General features: G+C 43.9%; 1 protein-coding gene across 1 annotated transcript in view; it reads right to left on the bottom strand.

The window, feature by feature from the left end:
* Nucleotides 1-27,745, bottom strand: part of LOC118079381 (protein diaphanous homolog 1) — an 86,712-nt gene that overhangs the window by 24,445 nt on the left and 34,522 nt on the right. The window contains exons 13-22 of the mRNA XM_060278094.1: nt 27,338-27,453; nt 26,149-26,213; nt 24,631-24,810; nt 23,371-23,976; nt 21,677-21,794; nt 8,034-8,129; nt 7,808-7,902; nt 7,272-7,373; nt 5,551-5,790; nt 5,263-5,392 (exon numbers count right to left, since the gene is read on the bottom strand). Coding sequence (XP_060134077.1) covers nt 5,263-5,392; nt 5,551-5,790; nt 7,272-7,373; nt 7,808-7,902; nt 8,034-8,129; nt 21,677-21,794; nt 23,371-23,976; nt 24,631-24,810; nt 26,149-26,213; nt 27,338-27,453 — 1,748 coding nt within the window. The remainder of the gene's footprint in view (nt 1-5,262; nt 5,393-5,550; nt 5,791-7,271; nt 7,374-7,807; nt 7,903-8,033; nt 8,130-21,676; nt 21,795-23,370; nt 23,977-24,630; nt 24,811-26,148; nt 26,214-27,337; nt 27,454-27,745) is intronic.

Genomic DNA, 27,745 nt, shown 5'->3' with positions numbered 1-27,745 from the left:
ACTGTTTCAGATTCTATATTTCGCAATGGGACAGCTTCTGGATATCTGGTCGCATAATCCATTATGGTCAATAAATATTTATTACCCCTGCGACTGGCTTTTGGCAGTGGCCCCACTATATCAATTCCTAGACTTTGGAAAGGAGTAGCTATTATAGGTAAAGGGCATAATGTGGCTTTTGTCTTATCTTGCCCATGACCCTGTAACTGACAAATATGACAGGTCTGACAGAACATTTTGATTTGTTTACCCATCCTGGGCCAAAAGAAATTCTGAGATTCTTTGCTTGGTGCGTGTTATCCCTAAATGACCTCCAAATATACTTCAGTGGGCATGTTGCATAATTTTGTGTCTATATTCCTGAGGTACCATGAGTTGTCTATGAATTTGCCTTCCCCCTCTAGTGGGTTTTAAAAGTATTTCTCTGTATAGTAAACCATTTACAACTACAAATTGTTCTGGGCATTCTGCGGTTAATATTTTACTGGGATCTGCTGCTTGAAAATAGACTTGCAACTCTGCATCGTTTTTCTGCTTGGTAGAAAAACATACTGCTTGCCTATCTGTAACTGGCACAAGTCTTGCTTCTCCAGGCTGTACATTACTTGTAACATTGTCTGCGTCTTTATCTGCCTGACTCTGCTTTTGTGACCTAGTCAGGACTAAAGCACTCTGCACATGGTCCAGAATGTCCCACCCTATCAACATAGCGGTTGGAATTACTGATGACACTGCTACTTCCCAATCTCCAGCCCAATCTTTATATCTTAAATGAACTGTTGCTAAAGGTAAAACTACAGATTCTTTTGAAATTCCTTTCAGAGTGACGGATTTTCCTTTAAGAATACTGGTCTCAGGTACAAGATCCGAATGAACGATACTAATTTGAGAACCGGTGTCCTTTAGAGCGATATACGATTTATCATTTACCCAAATTTCTTCTCCAGTTTTAGCTAATAAAATATCATTTTGTCTAATTAAATAACATTGAACAACCCGTGTCACTGGTAAGGGTTCCTGTTCCCCACGTTGCTCTTGTTAAGGCAGGCTGTGGCATACTTGGCCCTTCTGTTGTTACCATAGCAACTGTGGCAGTTGGTAGATTCTCCACTTTCTGCGCACAAAATGTCTGCTTTTGTGGTGAATTAATTTTTTGGCTTAGGGTCCTTAAACTAAAGGTACACTGCGCCTGTCGATGTCCCCTTAATCCACATTGCCAAAAGGTCAACTCGGGTCTATTTTGCCCTCCAAATTTATTTATTTTCCCCTCAGGGTTCCTAGGGGTAGTGATCTCTTTATGGTGTACTGGTGCACCTGAGGTAAATTTCTTTTCCCCCACTTCTGTGGTAAATTTTGTGGGTGAATAACTTTGTTTTGCTTTATTGTGTTCCCAATTTTTGTCCCTCTGTTTAGGTGCATCAAACACATGTTCTCTGATCTCATTAATTTCATCAGCCAAGTTTGCAGCCTCCTGTAACATAATTGGATGTTTTTCTTTTATTAAATATTTGAGATGGCTGTTTATTGTCTCATAATACTGCTCAAGTGCAAATACTTCTTTAATCTTCTCTACTGAATCAGCCCCCTTCTTGTTCTAACCATTTATTTAAATAGTTGCTGGTTTTAGCTCCCAACTGAGCAAATTTTTCCTCACGAACTTTACATACAGTCCGAAACTTATGCCTCAGTTGCTCACTTGTTATCCCAAATCTAACGAATACCATCTTTTTAAATGTTTGAAAATCTCGGGATTGATCTAAGGGCATTTGAGAGTAAATTTCAGTCAGAGTCCCACTGATACGTGCCCTTAATATTTGCATCTGTTCCTCAGGAAGTACCTTGAAATCCTGACAAGCCCTTTCAAACAATATTATAAAGGATTAAGGGTTGTCATGTTCCCTGTATTCTGGGAATTGTTTTAGATCTACCCTGTTAATGTTCTGGGTGGCATTATTATTACTATTATTCTGATTATTGAACGCTGTTATTTCCAGCCTTTTCATCTCCAAATTGTATTCTTTTCCCTCCCTCTCTCTCTCTCCCTATCAATTTGTAATTTCATTTCTCTCTCTCTCATCTCTTTTTCTTCCCTTTCTCTTTTCCTATCAAATTGTAGTTTTTCTCGCTCCCTCTCAAGTTGTAATTTCATTTCTTTCTCTCTCATCTCAATTTGTAGTTTTTCTTTCTCTCAGCTTCTAATCGTGCTAATTCTAATTTTAAACTATATTCTTTTTCTAGTTTCCATCTCTCAAAATCTTCTGAGATGTTCACACTCCTTCCTACAGAAGGGTCTCTAATAATCTCTTCAGCACAGGTTTCCTCTACCTGTGACACCCCATTTTCCTCTTCAGAGCTTTCAATGTGAGCCTCTCTCAGAGTGGTTTTAGCTTTTTTAGGTGGCATTTTATTTATTTAGCTATTGGTGGGTGTTTCAACTATTTTGTTAGGCTGGGCTTTCACACTCAGGTCCCAAAGTCACGCCTAAAGTTACCTCAGAACTTTCTCCAGCGTACTTTCTACTGACCTCTAAACGTAAACCCTCTTGCCCAAAATAGTTTAAAATAAAACGTAAGTCCGGCTTCCTCTCACAATCTCTCACGACAGGATCAACACTTCACACCCTAGGGCTGGGTAACTCTCCACAGAATTCACCCTTTTCCCCTTCCAGGTGTTTGTGTTCCTCTCCCTAACACGATTGTAAGCTTGCCTCACTTTCCGTTTTTAAGATCGATTGGTGCTGCACCAATGACACGTTGTATCCCAGGCTGCAGCTCCTCTCAGTCTACCAGCTGGATACTTGCTATTCCCTTCTCAAAGGACACAGACCAGGATATGATTTAAAAACAACAAGTTTAGTTTATTGATTGGTACATATTACTGGATTGAGAATATCGTACATGAACTTAAAACGTTGCCTATACCGGCCTATACCTTCTAAGTTACACAACACAACTAGTTTTATATCACACTGCTATCCTGTCTGAATGTTCCTACCCTCCAATACTCCACCTAGCTCTCTGTCTCTCACTACCCAACCAACTCTGACTGCACTAGCTCACTGATCTCCAACTCCAACTCTCCCAACTCCAACTGAACTCCTACACCAACTGAACTCCAACACCAACTGAACTGCAACTGCCGCTCGGGAGGGGTTTTTATCCCTTGGTTGAGCCCGCCCCTGAGGGTTCTAAACTGTCCCCAGCTTGCTTAACCCCTTACACTCTGGGTCCTGACTCAGGGTGAATCGCCACATAGATAAAGAATTTACAAGCCATATACTAAGAGGAGCACTATATAGTGTTTGGAACAAATATAGATTATATATGGAACCGCAAACACCTTGGTGGATATCACCGGTGGAAGCATATAGTATCAAAAAATTAAATACGAAGTTAAACTGGCCAACATATAGACAATTAATACCGGTAGAAGAGGAAAAAGGAACAAGGAAAGCTCAGGTTAAAAACCTATGGAGAAATAAGGAAATATGAAGTGGAGAGATAGCAATATATACAGTTTAGAAGCATATTCAGTTCAGATCAAAAGAAAGGCTTTTCAAAAGAAGATTCAAAATTTAACAATATAGTGATACAGAATAACAAGAAACTATTATCTAAAACATAATCTATTACTAGACTGGGAATTAATAAAAGGAAACAATGATTAAATGGTCTCAAGATCTTGGGGAAACTATATACCTAGAGCAGTGGGAAAAATTCTGGAAGGAAGATACAAGATTTACCGCTTCATATACAATTAAAGAAAATTTTGTAAAAATGTTCCATAGGTGGTACTTAACACCAGTAAAGCTGGCCAAGATACACAAACTGAAATCCAACCTCTGCTGGAGATGCGGCGGAGAAATAGGGACCACAATACACGTGGTGTAGGTGTGAGGAGATTAAGAAATTTTGGATAACAGTACACGAAGAAATGAAGATGTTGAAAATATCTTTAACAAAGAAGCCAGAGGCATATCTCCTTGGATTATTAGATGAGGAAATGCCGCGCCGGGTGTGTGTGTGTATTTTTCTATATGCAAGCACAGCCGCTAGAGTAGTGATAGCCACAAAATGGAAATCACAAAATTTACCTACAAAGGAGGAATGGATTTGTAAACTAAATGAATATATAATCTTGGCAAAATTAACTGCTATAATAAGAAATCAGTCAAATAAAAAAAAAAGAATGGAAATGTTATGAGAACTATATAGCAAAGCACTGCTCAGAAAAAGATATGCTCATATGCCTAGACTAAAATGTGAAGTACGTGATAAAAGAGAATTTAGAAAAGAAAGAAAATAGGGGAAAAAATGGGGAAGATCACAGACTGCAAAGAATAATGTATGATATGTATTGGAAGGAAATCGAGTGGGGGCGGAGGGAAGAAAGAGGGGAGAGAAAAAGAACAAATGAGAGCGGTGGGTGATATGGAAAGAGAAGGGGAAGAGGGGAAATGGTGGTGGAATTCACAGATTTGTAATGCAATATATGGTAATGTACTGTAATACAACAGAAAACTAATTTTAAAAAACCCTGATGTCTTAGCTGCAGGGCTATAAGGCTCCTGATGTTTGGTGGTGGAATAAGGCTGAATAAGAGTGAAATGTCTGTTCCTCTTACCAGTAGCATGGCACAAGAGGTAGAATTATGGGCAAGGAAACACCTGCAGTGCCTGGTTTTTAGGCAGCTGCCCACACGCCCCACCTTGCACCATCTTACTGTGGGCAATTTGATACAAGAAACATCTCCTTCACCCTGAAGTGGTTTCAGTTACTTGCAGGAACATTGCCCAATGTGACTGGTTATTGGGCACAGCAATATCATCATGGTCCCTGGGTATGGACCAAAGGCCCACGAGGCAATCAACCTTGCTGAAGCTAAGCAGGTCTGGGTCTGGTCAGTGCCCTGATGGGTGATTGGCTGGGAACATAGCGTATGTCACCCTGGGGTCTGTGATGGAAGAAACTGGGACAGAAATGTAAAAAAAAAACAATTAAATAAGGTTCACAATGGGATCTCTGGCTGGGGTGCTATTGTGAAGGAGGAGCAGCAGCCCTGGATAACAAAAGAAAAAACCGCAGCCCTGAAACAGTTGTTGAGAGGCAAAGTGAAGCATGAGCAAACATGTTTGAAAAGGGCAAACCTTTAGGAGCCTTTAACAGAATGCCCTGCCTCTTTGAGGTCCTTTTTCACATTAAAAAGCCTGAGATGGTAAGTTGCAGCCAGAGAACGCATGCACAAACACCTGCCCCAAAATACCTTGACAAGCCTTCTCCACGTGGATGACTTCATCAGGAAACTTCAGCACTTCAGGATGGTGCATCTCACACGTTTCAGCTAAGAAGTGTAGCAAAGTCATCTTCTGGTCAGCTGACTTTGTGTCTCGGAGCTAACAGTGGAGAAAGCAGGCTACTGTGAGTTCGGTTAAATACGATGAATGCCATTCATCAGTTGCTTCTCCCCCAGCCCCAAAATATGCCAGCGGCTTGTAGAGTCAGGATGACCTGAACAGCTCTGTCTGCAGAGGTTCTGCCTGTAGAAGCTCACCTTGCAGAGGAAGCTGATGTTGAAACCAAAGGCTTCAGCATTTGAGGAGCCAGCATTCATGTAGTTGCCCACCAGGAGAATGATGGCGAGCAGGTTGGAGAAGCTCTCACTCTTGCGGACCTCTTCACAGGCAGCTGTCACAGAAACTATCTGTGGCTTGATGTTTTCCACCTGCTCATTAAACTGTAGCTTGAAGAGGATGGAATTGAGACGGGGCCTCAGACTGGGAACTGTACTAATCTGGGAAGGAAAGGGGACAGAATAACACTGTCATGCACAGATGGAGGAAAAGGAAGACAAGGGTGACAAGGAACCAAGGTGGTCTGTAGAAGAGGGAAAAGAAGAGAAAGGATATTCATCAGCAAGTGTGGTTTCTTTAGGATCCATGTTGTGGGGTTTGTATGGTGCTGAACACTTTGACACCAGCTTAATATAAAAAACAACTATCAATACACTGTGATTCTCAAAGAATATTACGGTAATTGGCTTTAAAGGAGCTTGCAAAACCCATTCTGGTTTTCCCTGCCATTATTACAAACAAAAACAAAAAGGAGAGAAAAAAGTTAAGGCGTTACTTTGTAGAAAAAGTACATGTTGAAAGCAGAAAAAGAACCTTTCCCCTTCAGAAGTCTATAGATCCAACTCTTGAGGATCCAGTGTAGGATGTATGGCAGCAACTGCTCAATGAGACTGAAATAAATGGAACTACCGGGTACAAGTTTTATTCTGAATATGGGATGAACATTGTGGAAGGATAACTGAGAAAGTTTGACTTTAGCAAGGGGGTGGGTCTGGTTTTCTCAGAGAAATATCAGCTCTAGCTCTGTTGCTTCTTGTATCTATGACCTTTGCAGTACTCAGTCCTAGAGACTAAAATGTCAAAGTCAGTGTTTCCTCAGAGGAACTTCTTGTACTATCTAAACCATTCTGGCTTGTCCTTGATTATGTCTTCCTTGGAACACACAGGCTTGCAACAGAAATTGCTCACTTGTTGCTAGGACTCCTGTCCTTGCCCTGGCATCGCACTGATGCACCTAACCTTCAAATTCTTTTTCAAAGCCAAAAGCAACTCTACTTGTTTGCTGAGCCAGGTGCTATCTAGTTGTGGCTTTCAGTAGGACACTCCAACAAGGACAAGGAAACAGTGCTTCCTGGCAAATGTGTCTGCCTGACTACCAAATGTTACTTTTCTCCCAGTTTAGGGCATCAGATGCCTGGAGGGCACGGATAAAAAAAGTAATGACCCCTATGCAGTGGCCACAGTTTTGGTGGGTGGGTGGAGGGAACCAAGACCAGATACATATCCTCCACTGCTCTCTGATATTTTTTTTTCAATTTCCTAGAAGTCCAGATAACGGAACACAGAGGACTTTGTCAATCCTCACATATGACAGTGTACAGCAGGCATCCCGAAACTGCGGCCCTCCAGATGTTTTGGCCTACAACTCCCATGATCCCTAGCTAACAGGACCAGTGGTCGGGGAAGATGGGAATTGTAGTCAAAAAATCTGGAGGGCCGAAGTTTGGGGATGCCTGGTGTACAGCATGGAAGAAACAGAGAAATCTCTGGAGAGTGGATGGGACACATGAAGTCTGAGAAATAAAATGAAGAAAACCATGTCATGTACATGTCATGCTGAACATGTCATGTTCAGCAGCTTCTTCTCAGAAAGAGATGCTCTCCCTCTTCTCTTTTCTAGAGGCAAGAGCAGCTCACTTACCACAACTCCAAACTGCTCAGGCTCAGCTAGTTCGTCATATTCTTCTTTCAGTTCTGCTATCATCTTCAACTTATCTGGTTCTGGTATAAGCTTAATCAGGTTCTGAGAAAGAAGAGGAGGAAATTGCTCACACTGGGGCTCCTAGGCAAAATGACCACACTGGACCGAGGAAACAACTGGCACTTCCTGCCATGGCTAAGGAATCATCTTCAAAGGGGCAGAATAGAGTGAGTTATTCCCCACTCAAGAAAGGAAGAACATTATGGCAAATATTTCCTCAACAGCCTTTTGGACAGAATTTACATTGCAAGTCTTAAAATAGAAAGGGCTCTAACTGCAGCATGGTCTCCATTCTCTATTATACCAGGGCCTGAAACAAATTGTGATCCACAAAACCTGAATGCATATGATGTGGTTATCAACTGCTAGGACCCCAGTCATGGATAGCAAAAGCAGGCTTTAATGACTGACATATGGTGGTCACAAGTTGAAAGGAGGGGGGGGGGAGCGCCTCAAATGCTCCAGTCTTTGCTCACCTGCACCAGGGACTCAGTCAACACTGTTTCATTCACTTCCAGGATGGCATCCTTGATTCCCTCGTAAGGCATGCGGAAGGAGCCCAGAAATATGGCTGCCACAGTCAAAGAGAAGCACAAAACCTCCAGTCAGACTTCCACTGACTAATTCACCCTAAGCCTTTCAAGCACACTCTGCAATTTCCCTTAGTACCACAAACACTTTGGGCTAAGTTGTACTACTCACAAAGATTCTGTGCAATTTTTGGATCCATTACTCTCAGCTCCCTGGTCTTCTTCTTTTGTTGGACCTTCTCCTCTCCCTGCTCCTCCTTCGCTTTTGCTGTGGGCCAGAGAGGAATGCAGGGTCTTAGCAATCGAGAACCCGTCTCACTTTAAGCTGGGGAGCATGCAATTTCTTCACAGCTAAAAAAAATTAAGCATTCCCCCCACCCCCCAGGGCTGGCTGCCCATGAAGCATTGTGAGGCAGGAGGGGGCGTGTTGGGAGGGCAGATCCAGGTCCCAAGGAGTCTCCTGAACTGCTCCTCTCTGGACTCCTCTCCCCCCCCCACCGCTGCCCCCCAGGACAGGAGGTGGGTTTCAGCAGGCAGGCACCATATTCTGTTTTGCTTCAAGCAGCCGAACATCTCAGGTTGGCCCTGATTCCCCCACCACAACCTTTCTGCCATTAATTGATTTTGTCGGAAGTAGCTAATAGAAGAAAGTAGGGAAAGACACTTCTACCTCGAATGCCACACAACTGGCAGCAACTGCAATAGGAGCTCTTTCCAACTGGCGTTTGCTTGCAGGTGTATCTGAAACATGTCACTGGTGTGTCACACAGTGGGTCTAGCAAGATCATTATTCAGCTTCTGAATAAAGGCCTCTTTATCTTTTGACAAGTCAAACATTTTTGTGGGACCCACCGCTCCTGTTTTATTTAACCTATACTAGGCTTCTTTTGTTCAGATTTTGTTTTTACTAGTTTCTATAATTGTATAAACTGTTCTACTTGCTTTCAGTTGCATGACTGTAATGTTTTAACTTGCCCTGGGACTATACAGTGAAAGGTGAACGAAGTATCTTATCAAAAATTAAGAAAATAAAATGCAGATTTGCTCTCAAGGATTCCTTCCAGACACTAGCAATATCTAACACCATGCCACAGTCTCTTTCCTTCTCCCTTCCTACATACTGAGGGGTGTAGCCAACTCTCCTTCAAAGCTACAGGTAGGTAGCCGTGTTGGTCTGAGTTGAAACAAAATAAAAAAATTCCTTCAGTAGCACCTTAAAGACCAACTAAGTTTTTATTTTGGTATGAGCTTTCGTGTGCATGCACACTTCATCAGATACCTTCTCCTTCAAAGCATTCATGTTCTGTGCTTCTATGTAAACAGGGTATCACAGACACTGTTGCATTGCCACAGAGCTCTCGCATTTATTGTCATCAGGGTAGCCCACTGGTTCCCAAATCTGAAGGCAAAAGGAATCTCTGCTTTTTAAGAAGCTTCCCTGCAATACATTGGCAGGAGGGACTCCACTGTCACAGGGCCAGGGCCACTGCATGTAAGTGGCGCACTGAATCAAACTCCCTGGCAGGATTCCAGGGGGAGACGGGAAGATTTGGGGTGGGTGGGTGGAAGGGTAAGGGAAGAATGGACAACGTCATTCACTTAGAGGCAATGCCTTAATATAGCTTCCTATGACATTTTATCCTCCCTGTCTGACACATACTCCATAGGTTATGAGTATTATGGGTAAGGTTTTAGAGTCACTGACCTAGTTTTCTGTGCATCTGCATCAGTGCACAAATTAAATTAAGGGTTCCGAGATGGAAAGGGAGCATGGCTGCCTTTAGCATATCTATGTGGGATGGGGGTTCTCCAGATGAGAAAAGGCCTCACATGCTAGTACTGGTGAGAAGGGGGAGATGACAAGAATAGAAAGAGGAATTCTGCTTTTAACTATGATGTGGAGATGGCTGGGGAAGAAATTATATGCCTATTTGTGTGGGCTGTTAAAATCAGAAATATAATCAAAAGTACAAGAAGCAAGTATTCACTGAGGTGGTAAACCTGTATCTTAGCTGCTTATCTTCTGAATGAAGCAAGGGTTACAGAATATTATATTTAGTAGTAGTAGTAGTAGTAGTAGTAGTAGTAGTATGCCATCCATCTGACTGGGTGGCATCCAGCAAATTAAAACATCATAGAACATCGGTCATTAAAAACTTCCTGATCCAGGGCTGCCTTCAGATGTCTTCTAAAAATCAGAAAGTTGTATATTCCTTGACATCTGATGGGAGGGTGTTCCACAGGGTGGGTGTGACTACTGATAAGGTCCTCTGCCTGGTCCCCTGTAACTTCTCTTCTCGCAGGGAGGGAACTGCCAGAAGGCCCTCGGAGCTAGACCTCAGTGTCCGAGCTGTATGATGAGGGTGGAGATGCTCCTTCAGGTATACAGAACTGAATCCATTTAGGGCTTTAAGGGTCGGCACCAACACTTTGAATTGTGCTTGGAAACATACTGGGAGCCAATGTAAATCTTTTAGGACCAGTGTCTCCTAAAAATGGAATGTCTCGCCTACAAAAATACTCCTTGCATGCAGAAAACTAGATGCCAGGGAGAAGGCAAAGCTAGGAAGGCTAATTTTCTATGGGCAGGAAATATTTTTCTATGTGGAATAACATTCACTCACGTGAGCCTCTACCTACATTCTGAATACAGGTAGGTACATTCTGAAGTTGTACTGACCAGCCACAGATTTATCAGCTCAATGAGAAATGAGCAAAGATGACCTCAGATTAGTGAAGGCAAGCAGGGTGGGGGGTGGGGGGGCAATGGACCCTGTGGAAGCATCTTGGCTCCAGCAGGCATGATCACTGAATATGGAGACAGGCAGAGAAGGGGGGTCCTGAGCTACAAAAGAAGGAGAAGGAAGAGAAGAAATGTGAAAGAAGCAGATACACTTTGCATCTCAAAATGAATTTAAAATAAAAATAAAAATCCTTGAATTGTGGCAAAGAGAACCCAAATGGCCAATTCATCTTTCATAAAGAGAACTCAGGGGATTCACATCACAGTGTGTAAGAGTCAAAGCTCTCTAGAACTCTGGCCACTGCAGCTCACAAGCATTCAACCCTTCTGGCTTTCAGGTGCAGCATTGAGATACAAGACAGGCACACACAGCAGTTGGTAATAAAATAAAATAAAATAGACTAAGATAACAATTATATTTGTCCACCACTTCTGCTTTTTCCTCTGTTGCTGTTTTGGAAAAAAAATTCTCACTGCAGTTCAGGGCAAAGCATTCCTTTCTGGTTTAGCTGAATGATGCTGCAGACTGTGCCAGATATATAAGCATATCTTTCCCTGTGGTGTGTTGTGGCATCACTCTGCACACAGACACAAGACAAGCTTTCCTGAGGAAGCAGGGGGTGGTGGTGTTTGCTTGGGGCTGGCCTGTGTGTCTGCGCATGCCTGCGAGAGGCAGAGGGGATAGGAAGCAGACACATCAAAAAGTCGCAGCCTTTGACTCAGCCTGCCTCACCCTCCTCCCTGCAGACTCCTCCCTTCCTGAGTCTTATTTCTCTGCGCCATAAACACAAAATGGAGTCTAGAGGGAAGGCAAACATCCTCTCTAAAATGGCTGAATGCGGCAAAGGAAGACAGGAAATAGTAAAATAGGGCAACAGCACCATCTGGTGCTTGAAGAGTCCAGCACCTGATCCCTAGAAAATTCCTGTTAGTTAAGAAGCAGTGGGATTAGACTGCACTTCAAAGGGAGTTTAGGACAGATCTGTTAGAAAACAGAGAAAGCTATGGTATAACAAATTATAATACTTAAAAAAAAGTGAAATAATCTCTTCCTTATAAAGAGATTCTAAAGTAATCAGAAATCTCTTTTTGCAATTGCATGTAAACAGGAATTTGACACTTGCATGGCTAGGAAACCACACACACAGCAACAGACCCACATTCATCTTGTACCTTCTCTCTCTTTTAAAATGTTCACAGCCAAACTTTTTTACTTTCTTGCTCACAACAACAAAGAATTGGCAAGGAGGGGGGGAAGACGTGATTCTACAGCTGCAAAATGGGCTAAGTTAGTAGTACAGCCTTTGCATTCCCTCTCCAGCTTTGCTTTAGCCGCCCAGAGTGGCTGGGGAAACCCAGCCAGATGGGCAGGGTATAAATAAATTATTATTATTATTATTATTATTATTATTATTATTATTATTATTAATTTTAATGCTTTCTGCACCTGGGTCTTCCTGCGTGCAAGACATGCACTTCACCCTGGAGCCGCTATGGCACGTCCTAATTACTGACCACAAATGGGAATGGCCACCAAATTTAGAAACCATACATTCTGATAGAGCTTACAAAAAATAAATGATGGTGATGAATTTACTCTCAAAAGTGGGCTCCCTGGGTATCCTCATGCTGCACGCCAATATTTGGAAAATTATGCCAACACCCACTTGCTTTTCACAAACTCACCCAAACTCTTGAAGAGAACCTCCAGTTAAGCAAAGTGATTTGAAGCCACAAAAACGTAGAAAAGGGGGAGGTCAAGCTTTGTGTGGAAATATTCACTTTCCTCACAATTCCATTAATTTGCAGCTGGAAAGCCACCTCTGTTTACAGACTCAGAGGCATAGTAATGCGACTTTTGTCCAGATCAGGACACCTGGCTAAGGAGGTTTACATGACCCTTAGCAACTTCTTTCACTCCCTTGAGATGGTTGAAAAGTGTGTAGGATGGAAGCAGCCCCTGAGAACCCAAGGTGGCATGCATGTGATTCTCCGGCAATCCTTTCAGGAGATTCAGACATGCATGTTGTGCGGCTCATGGAAAAAACAAGAGTACACAGAAGGTAGACCACAATCCACCAGGGAACCACTGAGCAGTTTTTGGCAGACCGTCTTCTACTGCCTGCTGGGATTTTACCAAAGAAAGTTGGACTAGAGTGGCTCTCATCTAGCAAGGTATATGCGTAAGCAACAGTGCATACATTGAGTTGTTAAGAAGTCTTATGGATTTAACACACATGGCAGATCACAAAATGATAAACAATGCCAGTGTCTCCTCCTGAGCTGCTCAGTATGGAACATAAATGAGCTGGCAATCTGCAAAGTAGGGGGTGTGTGATGACTCAGAGGAAGATCTGGAAAACAGACACACACTTTGTCCTGAGGTTAAGAAATCAGAACAATGGTCAACTTCATAACTTTAGCAATGTAAGATGACTTCAGATGACTGTGGGTGAGTGCCCTGACTTGCAAGAACAGCTTAAGGCAATCTTTTCCCAAGCTCAACCTGGGTGACTCAGCAGAGGAGTGCTGGGAAAGTACATTTTACACGTTCGGGTGGGTCCCTAAGCCTAAAGCAGTTGCCAGGGCTGTAGTGTAGGGCATGGGTGAGGCACAGAGGCGCACCCTTGTGGGAGTTCAGGGCTATGGCAACATCAGGAAGGGCAGCAGAGTGAAGGGAATTGGAGTGACCCAGCAGTGCTGCAAAATAAGGGGCATTCATTTCACAAAAATGCACAAAGAATTAATTTCAAGGGCAGGTAAGGGCAGCACCCTAGGCAGAATAAGGCAAATGGCCACAGAGGTACTTAAAAAGGGAAACAGCTGAGGCCGCCCTCCCTTCCCAAAGAGAAATCCAGAATATTGATCTGCAGCATCTCCACAGCATAAAACAAAGGGGGCAGGGAAGGGTTAAAGCAGGATGTGGTAGATCAGAAGCAGATGGAAGGCTTTCCCCAGATTATAATAATCACCATCTCAGGTTCTCTCTAGCCTCCCGCCCAGAAGGGACTGGCAAATTCCTCTGCCACATTAAAAACAAAAAACAAAAGAACCCCTAAAATGTGATCTGAGCTGCTGCTAAAGTTTCCCCACTGGGGAATAGGTGGCATGAAAGGAAAGCAGCAGATGGAGGGGGCCATAGGCTCCGGCAGCAAGAGAAAAGCCTTTGTCTGTGGGAAGGAAACACCCAGGCCTTTCCTTCCTTTGTTTCTGAGAAACGAGGCCAGCTGGAGGGGAGGGGGGAGAGGGGAGGGTGAAGAGGGAGGGGGAGGAGGGGAGCCACCGCCCTGGTGACACAATGTCAGCCGACAGCATCCTCCAATCCAATGGCTCTGACATCACTGCCAGGAAACGGAGCCAAAGTGGCTCAACTGCGCACATCTGGTGGATGGAAGAGGCACTGCAAGCAAGTGTTTCCTCCACTAGAAAAAGGAATGTATAAAGATTCCTCACTTAAGAAATACCCCAACAATATGGTGGGAGCATAAGAAATTTGACGCAAATAAACAACCCACAGCGAGGGTTTGCTATAGTCACCTATGATTCCCCAAGGTTTCTTTAAAAATAGAATAAAATACACATATAAACCCGGAGGACAAGCCACTTATCCCAGACTGATGTCCAGTGCTATTTTAATAATAATAATAATAATAAGAGGTGCCAGAACTCACCATGAACAGTGGTACCTCGGGTTATGAACTTGATTCGTTCCAGAGGCCCTTTCTTAACCTGAAACCATTCTTAACCTGAGGTGCACTTTCGCTAATGGGGCCTCCTGCTGCCGCCACCATGCGATTTCTGTTCTCATCCTGGGGCAAAGTACTACCTCCAGGTTAGCGGAGTTTGTAACCCAAAGTGTTTTTAACCCGAGGTACCACTGCGACGGCAATGGCACCCACCCGAGAGGTGTCAGAACTAAGTTCCAGCAACTTCCAGCTGAGAAAAGCCCTGTGGATGACCATTTGTTTCCAGGACAAAGTCGTACATCTGTAACACTCTCAGATTACTAGTATAATTAGGGTTTCGTGTTATCTTCAAATATTGCTGCTGGCATGTTTCTGTGCAAGAATGAATGCAGAAAGTCATGTCAGTTGAGCTAGCGGCTTCTACCCCTATGACTGCACATCTATTCAAGTACATACGTGCCCCTCTGCGGAAATTTCATCTCTCTAAAACTGCAGTTTTCATTCTCTTGCAACTAATTCACATTTATTTACAGTGGGAACAAACACTTCCCCTGTGGCTTCCTCCCATCCCACTTTGACAACATGCGTGTGCTGTGAGGCTGCAAGTGACACCAAACCATTCACAGTCGTTCCCGCACAAATGACTGGAATGGGACGAAGCCACGGGAAAGCAGTGCTCAAAGCAAGGGGATGCTGCTTCCCTTATGACGTCGCAGGAACAGCCGTGCCATCCAGGGGACGTAAACCGGGCCTGGAAGAAAACGGACCCTCTCTTCTCTTCTGACACTCCAAGAGGCATCTTGTGGATACTGGCCTATCCTCACACGTGAAATGTACCAAATAGAAAATCTCTGCCCCCCACCCCCACCCTGCCCCTGCAACACACTTATTGGGATAGTCATGCATTTATTGAAGTTTGGAAACACAGCAATGTTCCCCCCCGCCATGAAGGAAAGCGTACTTCACCAGAATCTCAGCCTGTGGGAATTTTGAAGGGGATGTGGCAGACTGAGGGGTCATGTGGCCATTCCCACTGGTAATTTCACTATTTTAGGGGTCCAAACAGGCTGGTTCCCATTCTGTTCTGCCATGCTGACACTAGGTCCTGAACACATTTATCACCCCAGGGAAATGTCACAGCGGAGTCCTGCCTCTAGCTGCACCTGAGGGATGTTCCACTGCCTATCTATATGCTCAACAAGAAATCACAGCCAATCATGGGGCCAAGTGGGCCTGTATAATTCACATGTACATGCCTGCCCCATTCATAGTTGGATTTTTTTAGGTGCACTTGAAACACCCTAATCTGAAACTAAAGAAGAAAGAAGCAATGTGTGAATGGCTCACATAAAATATTTCTTACTGTGTACTTGTACCTGTCACATGTTTTATTGCAAAAGCTCCCAACACTATGCAGATACTGCGAAGTATCTGGCCTGGAGCATTACTATTCTGGTCGTCCCCGCAAATGGAGTGTGCGCAATCTTGCTACTTAAAAATGTAGACCTAGACAATGAAACTTTGGATTAGCTAAAGGCCTGTTAAGCTGTTTAGCTATGTGAGACAACTTGACCTGGTACACTAACAGAGATGCGAAGGACGTTGCACCATTATTGCCTATCCTCTGTATGATGCACAAAAAGTAAGGCGGGCAACGTGCAAGCTAAAACCAAAACATGCACGAAAAGGCTGATCATACAAGCCTCACCAATAAAATTCTTTCCTGGTGATCATAAGATTGCAATATGCATAGACACCAATAAGGAATGTATTTGGAAATGGGTGCTTTATGCTAGCTACTCCATCTGTTTTTGCTCATTAACATTTGGTGCTGAATACATGACGATTCAGGTAAAATTAATTTTCAAAACAGTCTTTTCTTTTGCTTTATCCTCTGTATGAAGCACAGGTATTACCAAGTTTTGAGCTCATTCATGTCCTTCTCCCTACTTCCACTAGGTGGCAATCAAAGCACACAGTTGAGAGATTCTTACTCATCATAGAAACTTGCTTAGTAAGTTTTTAGTAAGGGTGCAATTTTGAGCCAATCCTTCTAATGCTAGCACTTGAATGAACACCGTAATCTATAGATCCTCCTGTGCTGCAGCAGGCTTCATTAACAGATCTCAGCATGCTCACCTACAGGAAAGATGGCTGGTCAGCATAAAAGGGGCAAGACTTGAAAGTTCAAAACTGTTGAGAACAATGAGCTAGTCGTGTGTCCTGCTCTGTGTAATTATATCCTCCCCTGAAACGAAGTCTTCAGGAAGCTCTAGCACCACAGAGATATCCTTCCTGAAGCAAGACACCTGCTGGAGTCTTAAGCCCCCTGCCAGACCTAGAATGGGAGCTAATGCAAGGCTTAGGGCAACAGTGAACCTGGCTGAGTTCTAAGCAAAGCATGAACTCCAGGATCAGCCACCAAGAGGACAGACTCTTGAGGGCTATGTAAGAATGGGAAGATCTGGGCCTTTGGGACACAACTCCCTTGAGCAGGGAGCTTGCAATATAGATCTAAGAAACCATTTCAGCCAATTCCGAATGCAGGTGACCTTTGAGGTCACTCCCAACTGTTTAATTATAATGTGACTAGGAATGAACATTTTACTCTATTCGTTCTGTTTAAGTCGGTTCATGATTCCTTCAACCCTGGCTCAGCTTTCCTCTGCTACTGTGGTGTGATCTAACACACTATTCAATAACTATCTTTAGGAAATTTGGACATTTGCAATTCAGTGAAGCTTGGATTTGTTTCAGTAAGAGTTTAACTGTGGAGAGACGAATGGGGAAGTGGGAAAAGAGAGGAACGCATGCCTTTTGAAGCTTCAGCTCATGTTAAAGGGGTCCACCACAAATTGTAAAACTAGGCATGGGATAGGAGGGAAAGTCAGACTAGAAACAAGGGGCAAAGAGAGGGAAGACAACCAATCTGCTTCAGATGATGAAGAAGCTATGAAAGAGCAAGGCATGGACCTTCGAGTGCAGCACCATGAAAGATAGGAGAGATCCAGAAAAACAGGTAGAACAGGGAGAAGCAGATTGGGGCTTGCAACAACTGAATTCAAGCTTTGCCTTGGGCTAATTACTGAATCACAGGAGCTCTTTGTAAAATGAGACTCTACCTCACAAATATGGTGATAACCATAACAAACTTTGCAGATTATATTAAGGATCCCAAAACCAGATTCCTGGCTTCTGTAGTTTAGTCTCACATTACTTCCAGTGTAATGTTTCATCTTGTCCACTAGAGGGCACATGCACTCTTCTGCTATAATAATTTTTCCTAGATAAAGGTATCATTTTGGGAAAGAAAGTGGTACACCTGGTAACACCCTCCTGCCTCAAGAACCTGCCTCTGGTGTCAGTTTTACATCAAGGTGTGGAAGGGACGAACAATATGTCTGTACACTCCTTGGAGACAAAATACAATTGAAAAAAACTCCACAATGAGACTGTTAAAGAACCACAAGTGAAACCCTTCTGATCAATTCATTGCCTCTTTAACAGATTCACAAATATATTCTAGCCAGAAAGGATTTCATTTCCTGATCATGGGTTATATTCACTGAAGACCCAGAGGGCTGGAACGCAGAGCAAGAGAGAAACAGCTCAAAGGGATGGACCTTACCGGGCAGGCAATGCTTCAAGTGAGACTCTTTTAGAGATAAACAGCAAAACACACCATCTTTAGAAGGACAGTGAAAATCTGGCAAGCTAAGCTGAATAGGTACAGCATCGTATGTTGTACTTCATGTTTATGTGCTTCTTTTTAAACCAAGAAACATGCCCGGAACTTTGGTTGGGCAGAAGTCACACCTATCTTCTCTGGAGAAAATGTTTATTGGTTCCTATGACTAGTCTGTGGGACCCAGGTGGTGCTGTGGTTAAACCACTGAGCCTAGGGCTTGCTGATCAGAAGGTCGGCAGTTCGAATCCCTGTGACGTGGTGAGCTCCCGTTGCTTGGTCCCAGCTCCTGCCAACCTAGCAGTTCGAAAGCACGTCGAAAATGCAAGTAGATAAATAGGAACCGCTACAGCGGGAAGGTAAACGGCGTTTCCATGTGCTGCTCTGGTTTGCCAGAAGCGGCTTTGTCATGCTGGCCACATGACCTGGAAGCTATACGCCGGCTCCCTCGGCCAATAATGCGAGATGAGCGCGCAACCCCAGAGTCGGTCACGACTGGACCTAATGGTCAGGGGTCCTTTACCTTTATGACTAGTCTGTACCTAGAGACACAGGAAGAGACTGAGGTGATCATTCTTATGTGTGTGTCAGATGGTTGCATGAATCTTAATCTATACCAAAGAATTACATTTCAAACCAAAATGTTTGCTCAACATGCATTTCCGGCTTCCAGCATAACTAGCTGACCTACAGAAGATAATGCCACCATGGTAAAAGGAGCCAAACATGCAAAAAAAAACCCAGGAAGAAACCAGTAGGAGTCCACCTGTTTGCTTTTTCCTCCCCAAACACTGGAGCAATCATCCCAAGGGCATCCAACACAGAGTCCTTGGACAACTACACAGATTGCCCAAGACTTCCTTTGACAGAACCCTGAAACAGAGAAAAGCAGAGCTGAAAAAAGAAGAGACAGGCAGCAACTGACCTTGCTTTGAAAGCATGCTTTGCTCAGGGACAATTAAACAGTGCTTGAAGAAAATAAGCCTGTTAACGTACACTTGCTTACTGGAGCTGTGAAGCGAATATGATGATCAACAGGAACTGGCAAAGATGGCAGTCCAGATATTGTCCAAAAGCAGTGTCAAGGCTTGCAATCTGCCAAAATTAGGGTCTGCACACATCCTGCTGTCTCCTTGGTTACAAATTACGTTGATGATTTGGAAATACAGCACAAGTCTCACTAAGCACAAGTCATCTGTTAGCACTCTTTGAAAATCCTGGAAGGATTCATTTAAAGTATGACTCCAATGCACTCAGTTGTCATAAGACATCAGACTGACCTAATATATGACAAAGGCCAAGTTACAAAAAAGTGAGAGTGAGAGAAAAGAAAATTGAAGAAGAGTCACTTACCTAACTCTAAAACCACAGCCCCATGGCCCTCCTTAAAATGTTGAAATGAACCTATTGCTCCTGGAGAATGTATGACTTAATGGGCTAGTCTGGGGCCCAAGTGCAGTCTGTGCCTTTCAGACACCACTGCTCTGCTTGCAGACAACCAACTCCACTGAAGAGGACTAAGTGCAGATGCAATCTCAATGAAAAATCGAAGGCTCAGGGGGGAAATGGAGCTCTCATGAGGACAAGATCCCACAAGACATCTGGGTCGATAGCTTTAATGCCCTTTTATATTCATTCTCATAAATAAAAAAATACCTTTTTGAAAAATGCAGAGGTGCTATTTGTGGCTTCAACAACATTTATCTACCACAACTTTGATCAAGGGTGAAATATTAATCCTTCAAGTGAAGTTAACCAGTGGCTACTATCTCCTTTTGTCAGATAGAAGCCAACTCAGACAGTTATCTTTTCCACTCCCATATTCATTTCCACAGGTGATCCAGGTAAGATCAGGTATCTCACCAGACAAAAAAGATATTTGGTCAGTTGACCACTTAAATATTAAGCAGATAATGGTTATGTATTTTAAAGTTTTAATGTTATAAGAACATCAAAGAAGATATGAACAACTAGTTGGATATCTATGTCAATCACACACACACACATACACAAAAAGAAAAAAAATGGGGAAGAAGAGAGCTATTGTTCCCACAGGCAGGTACAGCAAATTAAAGACAGCACAGCCCACATCACCTTTCTCACCAAGATATTCTGTCCTGACTACAGCAACTGAGAATTGTGTGCACTCAGCACAAACCGCTTGCCGTGGGCTGGGGAGAGAAGCCAGAGGAAGGTGGAGAAAGAGCTCTCCACTCTGCAAGTGACATTTCCTTCATGCAAGACTGGAAGCTGCCTTCTGACAATTACCACAGGAACCCCAGAGTTGATAAAATTAGAACCTAACTAATGTGCGGGCTAGCAGCATCAGGTTAACTGTAAGGGTGTGTGTGGAATACTTATTTATAACTAGGCTAATTCTGCTGAGGAAGGACAACAGGCCTGATGGTGTGCTTATTAGCTTTGGTCATCAGGACCTGAGAGGAACATTCAAAATAAAAGAGAGAGAACCCTATCCAGCCAGAGAGACAGCAAAAAACCCAACTGATCAACAAGAGAATAGCTTCAGTCTGTCAAGTGACAAGTTCTTCAAACTGCCTCCCCACTTGCATTCTTGGTTCCCTCAAGAGAAAGGAAGCTGACATAACAAAAAGCTTAGAAAATTGCCCTCCACACTGGGCAATAGCATGTCAGGGAGATGCTTAGGCCGGACCTCTTCTCCCTGTCCTGCTAACGGAATAAAGAAGAATGAACTAATTGACCACCTCCGTAGGAACCGAGGTCAAACGAATGAAAGCACTGAATAGCATGGGACTAGGCAGCAAGTCAAGGACTCCCAGAGACTATGAGGTTTCATAATCAGCAACTTTATCGCTCTTGTGGCTGTCAAACATATTAAGGAATGGTAAGATATCATCAGCCCGAAGCAATGCATGGTTGGGCATGGGCAGAACTGCCAGGCAACTGCTACAAGGTCTTTTCTGGTCTGCACTGACCCTTTCCTGTTTTCCACCCCATGTTTCAAACCCTCTGCATCCCTCTATTAAATGGCACTTGGCACTCCAACTGTCTGATTCCAATTCCACAACTGAGAATTCTGGAATCGGTCTGGAATAATAAAAAATGAGAGAAATAAAGGTGACAATTAATAATAGGGGTATTAATTAATATGATGAATTATAATTTTGGTTTCCTATTCTTCTCGTACGATGATGTTTTAATGATTAGGGGTTTCCCAACCTGCCAAAATTACAAATAGGAATAATATCTAAATTGAAGTTGTTGCGGATGTTTAAGGTACTCACCCTTGGCTGCAGCCATCCATGACAAAATGAATCCAATTCAAGAATCACCAGTGAAGAGAGGAGAGAGAAAAGTACATATCAATATGTGTTAATACCACATGAGACAAAACGTAAACAAGCTCCAACCCACACCCTGCCTCAAATTCCATTGATCACGAAAGGTCCACAGAAGATTATTTCCCCAAAGCAAAATTGGAGTTGTTGGGACAAGCCTTGTCTTCCGATTCCCGAACCTTGCTTAGCTGCCATGCCTTGCTAACCTTGAAATGCCCATGGAGAAGCAAAGTGGCTGAGATCTCCTCCTCAGGAGCGAGTGCTTCTGGCTTAGCATGGTGTGCCAATGTGGCCATTGTCGCCATCTGCTTCCCATGGAGAATTCCTGAAGGCATCTCCCCACCTTCCACTTCAGCTAATGCTGCTCCCAAATACACCACTTACATTTGGCCTGTGCAGTCGCGAAGGAAAGAGTCAGTTTGGCAAAGAGTTCATCATCCTCAAAACGATCCTCCTTAGCTTTGACCCAGAAACAGCCTTCAGAGAGCTGGTAAGCTGAAATCTATAGGGGAAGTAAGACAGGCAGAAATTATGGCACAAATGAACTCTACTTAATGTTTCTACAGGAGATTAGCAAACTCAGACATCTTTTAATATATATAATGTTGAAACACCGTAAAGCTAGTAAGTTTATTATGACATAAGCTTTTGTGGAATAGAGCCCACTTCATCAGATGCATGTGTATATTTACTGCTGAACTAGAATTTAGCAGCCAATACTATTCTATTCAGTTTGGGCTTAGCTGGTACAGTGGTGCCTCACTAGACGAATTTAATTCATTTCACGGGTCTATTCTTATAACGAAAAATTTGTCTAGCGAATCCCATAGGAATGCATTGAATTTTTTTTTTTAAAAAAATTTGCCCATAGGAACGCATTAATTGAATTTAAATGCATTCCTATGGGAAACCGCGATTCGCTAGACGAATTTTTCGTAAAACGAATTTGTCTTGCGAGGCAACCTCCGCTAGAAAAATCCTTTCTTTAAGCGAAAATTTTGTCTTACGGGGCGTTTGTTAAGCGAGGCACCACTGTATTCTGCTTCTTTCACAGCCTAACTGTTGAATTAGGAACGGTGTGTATCACCTCCAGTAACTGGAATAACAATTACATTGTTACTATATTCTGGCCTGGTTCCATATTTCGTTAGAACAGCTAATCAATATGGCATTGTGTCCACAACCTGCATCCACTCTCTGTTTAGTTTAAGATGAAGCCTTTGATAGCTGGGGGTAAACTTAGGAAGGAAGGGAGGCTGTTTCTCTTATGCATGAATAAATTAAAAACAACAGCAACTGTAGGCTTCCCTTACACATAGGCATTGGCACTGAGGGGCTAGTTTATGGTTACCAGATTTTCCCCACATGAATCTGGGGACTTTTTTTAAAATTTCATGATTTATTATCCATAATTACATCTATACATCAAAGATGTATCTTCCTTATTTTACATAAATCCGGCAAACTAAGGCCTGGGGGCCAGATCCAGCCCAATCGCCCAATCGGCCCGCGGATGGTCCGGGAATCAGCGTGTTTTTACACGAGTAGAATGCATCCTTTTATTTCAAATGCATCTCTGGGTTATTTGTGGGTCTTGCCTGGTGTTTTTACATGAGTAGAATGTGTGCTTTTATTTAAAATGCATCTCTGGGTTATTTGTGGGGCATAGGAATTCGTTCATTTCCCCCAAAAAAATATAGTCTGGCCCCCCACAAGGTCTGAGGGACAGTGGACCGGCCCCCTCCTGAAAAAGTTTGCTGACCCCTGTCAAGACAATCCCTTCCGCAACCAATGCTGTGAAAACGATGGATTCCATAACAAACATTTTTGCTATTCCACACACAAACAGCTATGGCCACTGGCGATAGGAGGAGAGAGAATATCCCCCAACCTTAACTTCATGAAATCACAAGAAGCTAAATTGGTATCACAGAAAAAGAAGCCTTTCATTCATTGCTGAAAGGCTAATTTTTCTCTTCACTCAAACTTCAATTGTTACTGGCAGACAGGAGCTAAGAGGGCTGGTGGACAAAGAAGACGGAGCAAGCATATTTATAAATCCACTAGCTGAACGTCACCTTGGACCAGTTCGTTCTTCGCATCTTAACTTCCGGCTTGTATTGCTTCTTTGGAGTCAATCCAAATGGGAGAACTGGAGCTGGATAGGCCCCAAACCCAGGTGGCATGGGAGGAGGTGGCACCCCAAGAGGTGGCGGTGGCGGTGGAGGCATCCCTGGCATCCCAGGAAGAGGTGGTGGCGGTGGAGGCATCCCTGGCAGAGGTGGCGGCGGCGGTGGCATCCCTGGCAGAGGTGGCGGTGGTGGTGGCATTCCTGGCATCCCAGGAAGAGGTGGTGGTGGTGGAGGCATTCCTGGCAGCGGTGGTGGTGGTGGCGGCATCCCTGGCATCCCTGGTAGAGGTGGTGGTGGTGGGGGCATCCCTGGCATCCCAGGAAGAGGTGGCGGTGGTGGAGGTGGAGGTGGAGCTGTGCCAGGAAGTGGCGGAGGTGGTGGAGGCGGTAGAGGCACTGCAGTCATGCCAGGAAGGGGTGGTGGAGGTGGAGGTGGAGGTGTTCCTGCCTCACCAGGTAAAGAAACTAGTTGTTGTGGGAGTTCGGCAGATAAAGAGGAGACCTGCTCCATCTTCTTCTTGGTCTCTTCAAGTTCGTTTGCAAGCACAGCCACCTACATTTTTTTAAAAAAATGAAATGGAACAAGTAAGCTTAGCAGAGCATCCGATTTTCATGCCAGCAAAACAAACTGCCGTTTATTTGATACTGCACTTTGATCTCTGAGCTGGTGCTACTTCCTTGGTTCTTCACATCACAGCTGAGATCTGGCAAATTGGTATCGAAATTGTAAATGGGTGCAAAATGATGCAAACGTCTTTCTACTTCTAGTCGGGAATTGGCTCTAAAAATAATCCAAAAATGGCAACTCATACCACTCCAACCAGCTCATGTTTCCTCAGCTGGCTAGTAAAGGGAGGTAAAATGTTTATTTAAACATTTGTAACGGTTTTGTGAGAGTGACCCAATTTTGGGCTAATGTCTTCTCAGAGGTTGGTAATGCAACTCGACAATGTTTAATCAAATCTCTGGATTTAGCTTTATTAGATATATTTCAGGGGAGAAATATGGGGGTTCATTCAAAGCCCTTGACTGGTCATTTAATGGTATCAGCAAGGCTGGTGATTTCAGGGGTGGGGAGATAGCTGGGGCTTCCTTATCAACATGGCACAAGAAGGTCTGGCCCCTTAGGATCTGAACACTCAGAATACACCACACTGATCCCCTATGGCCAAAATAAATTCAGGCAATATTCCATCCTAAACATTACCTTGTCATTTAGCAGGGTCTTATCCTTTTCCAGGCTCTGCTTCTCTGAAATAACTTGCTCTTTCTCAGCTACTAGTTTTTCTTTCTCTTGGAGAAAATCTTGAATTTTTTGCTCAAAATCACTTTCCTTCTTCTTGATTTCAACTTGTAGTTCATGGCGTGCAGTCAACTCGGAATCCAGCTGAGGGGAAGAATATTAAATGCAAAAAATCATTCCAATGTACTCCATGTTGGTTGGACCTCAAGCCGAAATCCTGTGTCCCTTTTTGGGGGACTGCATAATTACAAAATAATCCAGATTAAAAGGACCAGGAGACAAAGGCTAATACCGTTGAAAATGGCTTCTATAAGCAGAAAACCATGGGGTTGTCCGGGCTCCATGCAATCGGAGAGGGCACTTCAGAGCCAAACAGTCAATGGCCCTGGCTAACTCCACATTCCAGCGGGTCACCAGGGAATCAGCTGAAAGGCCATCAACATGGGATAAAGCATCCCCTACCACTCTCTGGAAACCATTTGGATCCATTAAGTGGCAGGGGCGGACCATCCGAATCGGTCCCACCTCCCTGCAGAGGGGGAAAGGGTCACGGAGAAGTCCAGTTGCACCAGGATGTGATCTGACCATGGCACTTCTTTAGTTTCGCTTTTACTTAGTGTCAGATCACCAACATCCATAGGCTCTCTTGGTACTGGCAACAGCAATCCAGAGTCCCAGGCTGAGATCCTTCCCAGCCTGTTTACCCAAGATCCTTTTGCTGGAGGTGCTGGAGACTGAGCTTGTGGACTTGGGTCTCTGGGTTGCCTACATCCTTTTCATAAATTAAGGTATCTTCCTGAGCTATTATGAATCCCTTCATCAGTGACCATGATCACAATAATTGACCCGTGAGCAATTCCCCTATCTTTCCAAATCCTTTGCCGAGTGCCCCATCTCTGCTAAATTGCCTGCACACAGAAGCAACATGGACACTGCTCAGTGGCCTTATAGTCTAAACTACGGTCCCAGGGATGGTAGGAAGGCACACGAGGCAACCACCTCAGGCCTATGCCTTGTGACTGGCTTCAGAGGCCTTGGGCAGTTAGAGTGGCAGGCATTAGAGACAGAGTTTTCAGTGGTGGGCCCCAGCTTATGCAACACCCACCCAAGAGATGGGCAATTGGCCTTGCTAGGGCCAGCTTTGAAAAAGGCTTTAGAAACCCTTCTGTTTCTACCCGCTTTAAATTAAGAGGAGTTTATTAAGGCTGCTGCTGATCTTTGAGTATCTGATTTAGACTGCTGGTTATTGGATCTTGCAGCTATTTTTTATGCTGCACCGTACTCTGTTTTAAAGGGTTAGTTAATCAGTAGTTACTGCTCACTGACTGTTTGACATTTTGTTGGTTGCAATTTGGCATTTACATTTTTTGCATTACGGGAACTCTACTTTTATTTGTTATATGTTTGTAAACCGCTTTAAAAGGACAGTCCTGTAAGGCAGTCCAAATACACTTTAAGTAAATAAGTAAGTAGAATATTAACCTTCTTCTCCAGTTCAATGGCTTTGGCTTGACTTTTTGCCACCTTGTTTTGATCAATCAAGTTATCTGCAGAGAGAGAAAAGGACGAACCAGTTAAGATCATTACAATGGGGGGGGCACTCCATTTTATATCACAATTGCATCTGCAGTGCATTACAGTTTATCTTCTGGGGAAAGCCCTGCCTTGTCTCCTTGAACCTCTTCAATTTTAAAATCAAGCTGGGTCAATTCAGTGTGTGTGGCACAACTTAGCACAGCTGCTGGAGACACCTATTTCATCCTGCTTTATCAGGCCACTTAGGAACAAGGATATTTCATTGGGACTAGGGTATTTAGGCACTTGGTACTGATTTTTTTGGGGGGGTAAGTAAGAATTCTACACCAAAGTCGCCTAAAATCTACACTAAGGTAAAGGGACCCCTGACCATTAGGTCCAGTCGTGACCGATTCTGGGGTTGCACGCTCATCTCGCATTATTGGCCGAGAGAGCTGGCGTATAGCTTCCAGGTCATGTGGCCAGCATGACAAAGCCGCTTCTGGCAAACCAGAGCAGCACATGGAAACGCTGTTTACCTGCCCACTGTAGCGGTTCCTGTTTATCTACATACATTTTGACGTGCTTTCGAACTGCTAGGTTGGCAGGAGCTGGGACCAAGCAACGGGAGCTCACCCCATCACAGGGATTCGAACCGCCGACCTTCTGATCAGCAAGCCCTAGGCTCAGTGGTTTAACCACAGCGCCACCTGGGTCCCTAAGCACAGCTAAATCAGAAGGTCAGCAGTTCGAATCCCCACAACGGGGTGAGCTCCCATTGCTCGGTCCCTGCTCCTGCCAACCTAACAGTTCAAAAGCTCTAAGTGCAAGTAGATAAATACGTACAGCTCCGGCGGGAAGGTAAACGGCGTTTCCGTGCGCTGCTCTGGTTCACCAGAAGCGGCTTTGTCATGCTGGCCACATGACCTGGAAGCTGTATGCCAGCTCCTACGGCCAGTAAAGCGAGATGAGCGCCACAACCCCAGAGTCATCCGTGACTGGACCAAATGGTCGGGGTCCCTTTATCTTTACCTTTTACCCATTCTCCATAATTTATTTTACTATACTGCTGCATTAGTATCTCATATCATGGAATCTTGAGGAAAAAGACATTTGTGTGTGTGCAATTTTCAAAGCATAATGTGTCCAGACCTACCTATCAGACCTTCAATATTAAGGTCAAGGTGTTTGCACTTGAAATCTGGATCAGCACCATTCTTGTGCAGGACTATCTGAGAAATACATTCATCAATCAGCTTAAAATACTGAGGCCTAGGGTAGGAGAAAGGAAAAGAGTGTTAGTGCCAATGTGCAAGAGTGCAGGCTTGCACCCCAAGACCCAGCCAAGGCAATAATGCCTTTATTTCTCAACTACACAAAATGGCCTACCTACATGAGAAACGCTCCCCTGTCCTCTTCATAGTGACACATTGCTGAAGACACGCCTGCTCATTTACCTCCCAACTCCCACCTCTTCCTCTTCCTTCCTTCCTTCTAATTCCGTATTTACTGTCCAATCACCCTTTCTCATGCTGTGGGGGTAAAATGTTCTAATTTCAGGAAA

This window comes from Zootoca vivipara, chromosome 8 (genome assembly GCF_963506605.1).
Source record: "Zootoca vivipara chromosome 8, rZooViv1.1, whole genome shotgun sequence".
NCBI classification, from domain to species: domain Eukaryota; kingdom Metazoa; phylum Chordata; class Lepidosauria; order Squamata; family Lacertidae; genus Zootoca; species Zootoca vivipara.
Note: the sequence above shows the minus strand (reverse complement) of the source record. Positions and strands in the feature narration are given on the sequence as shown.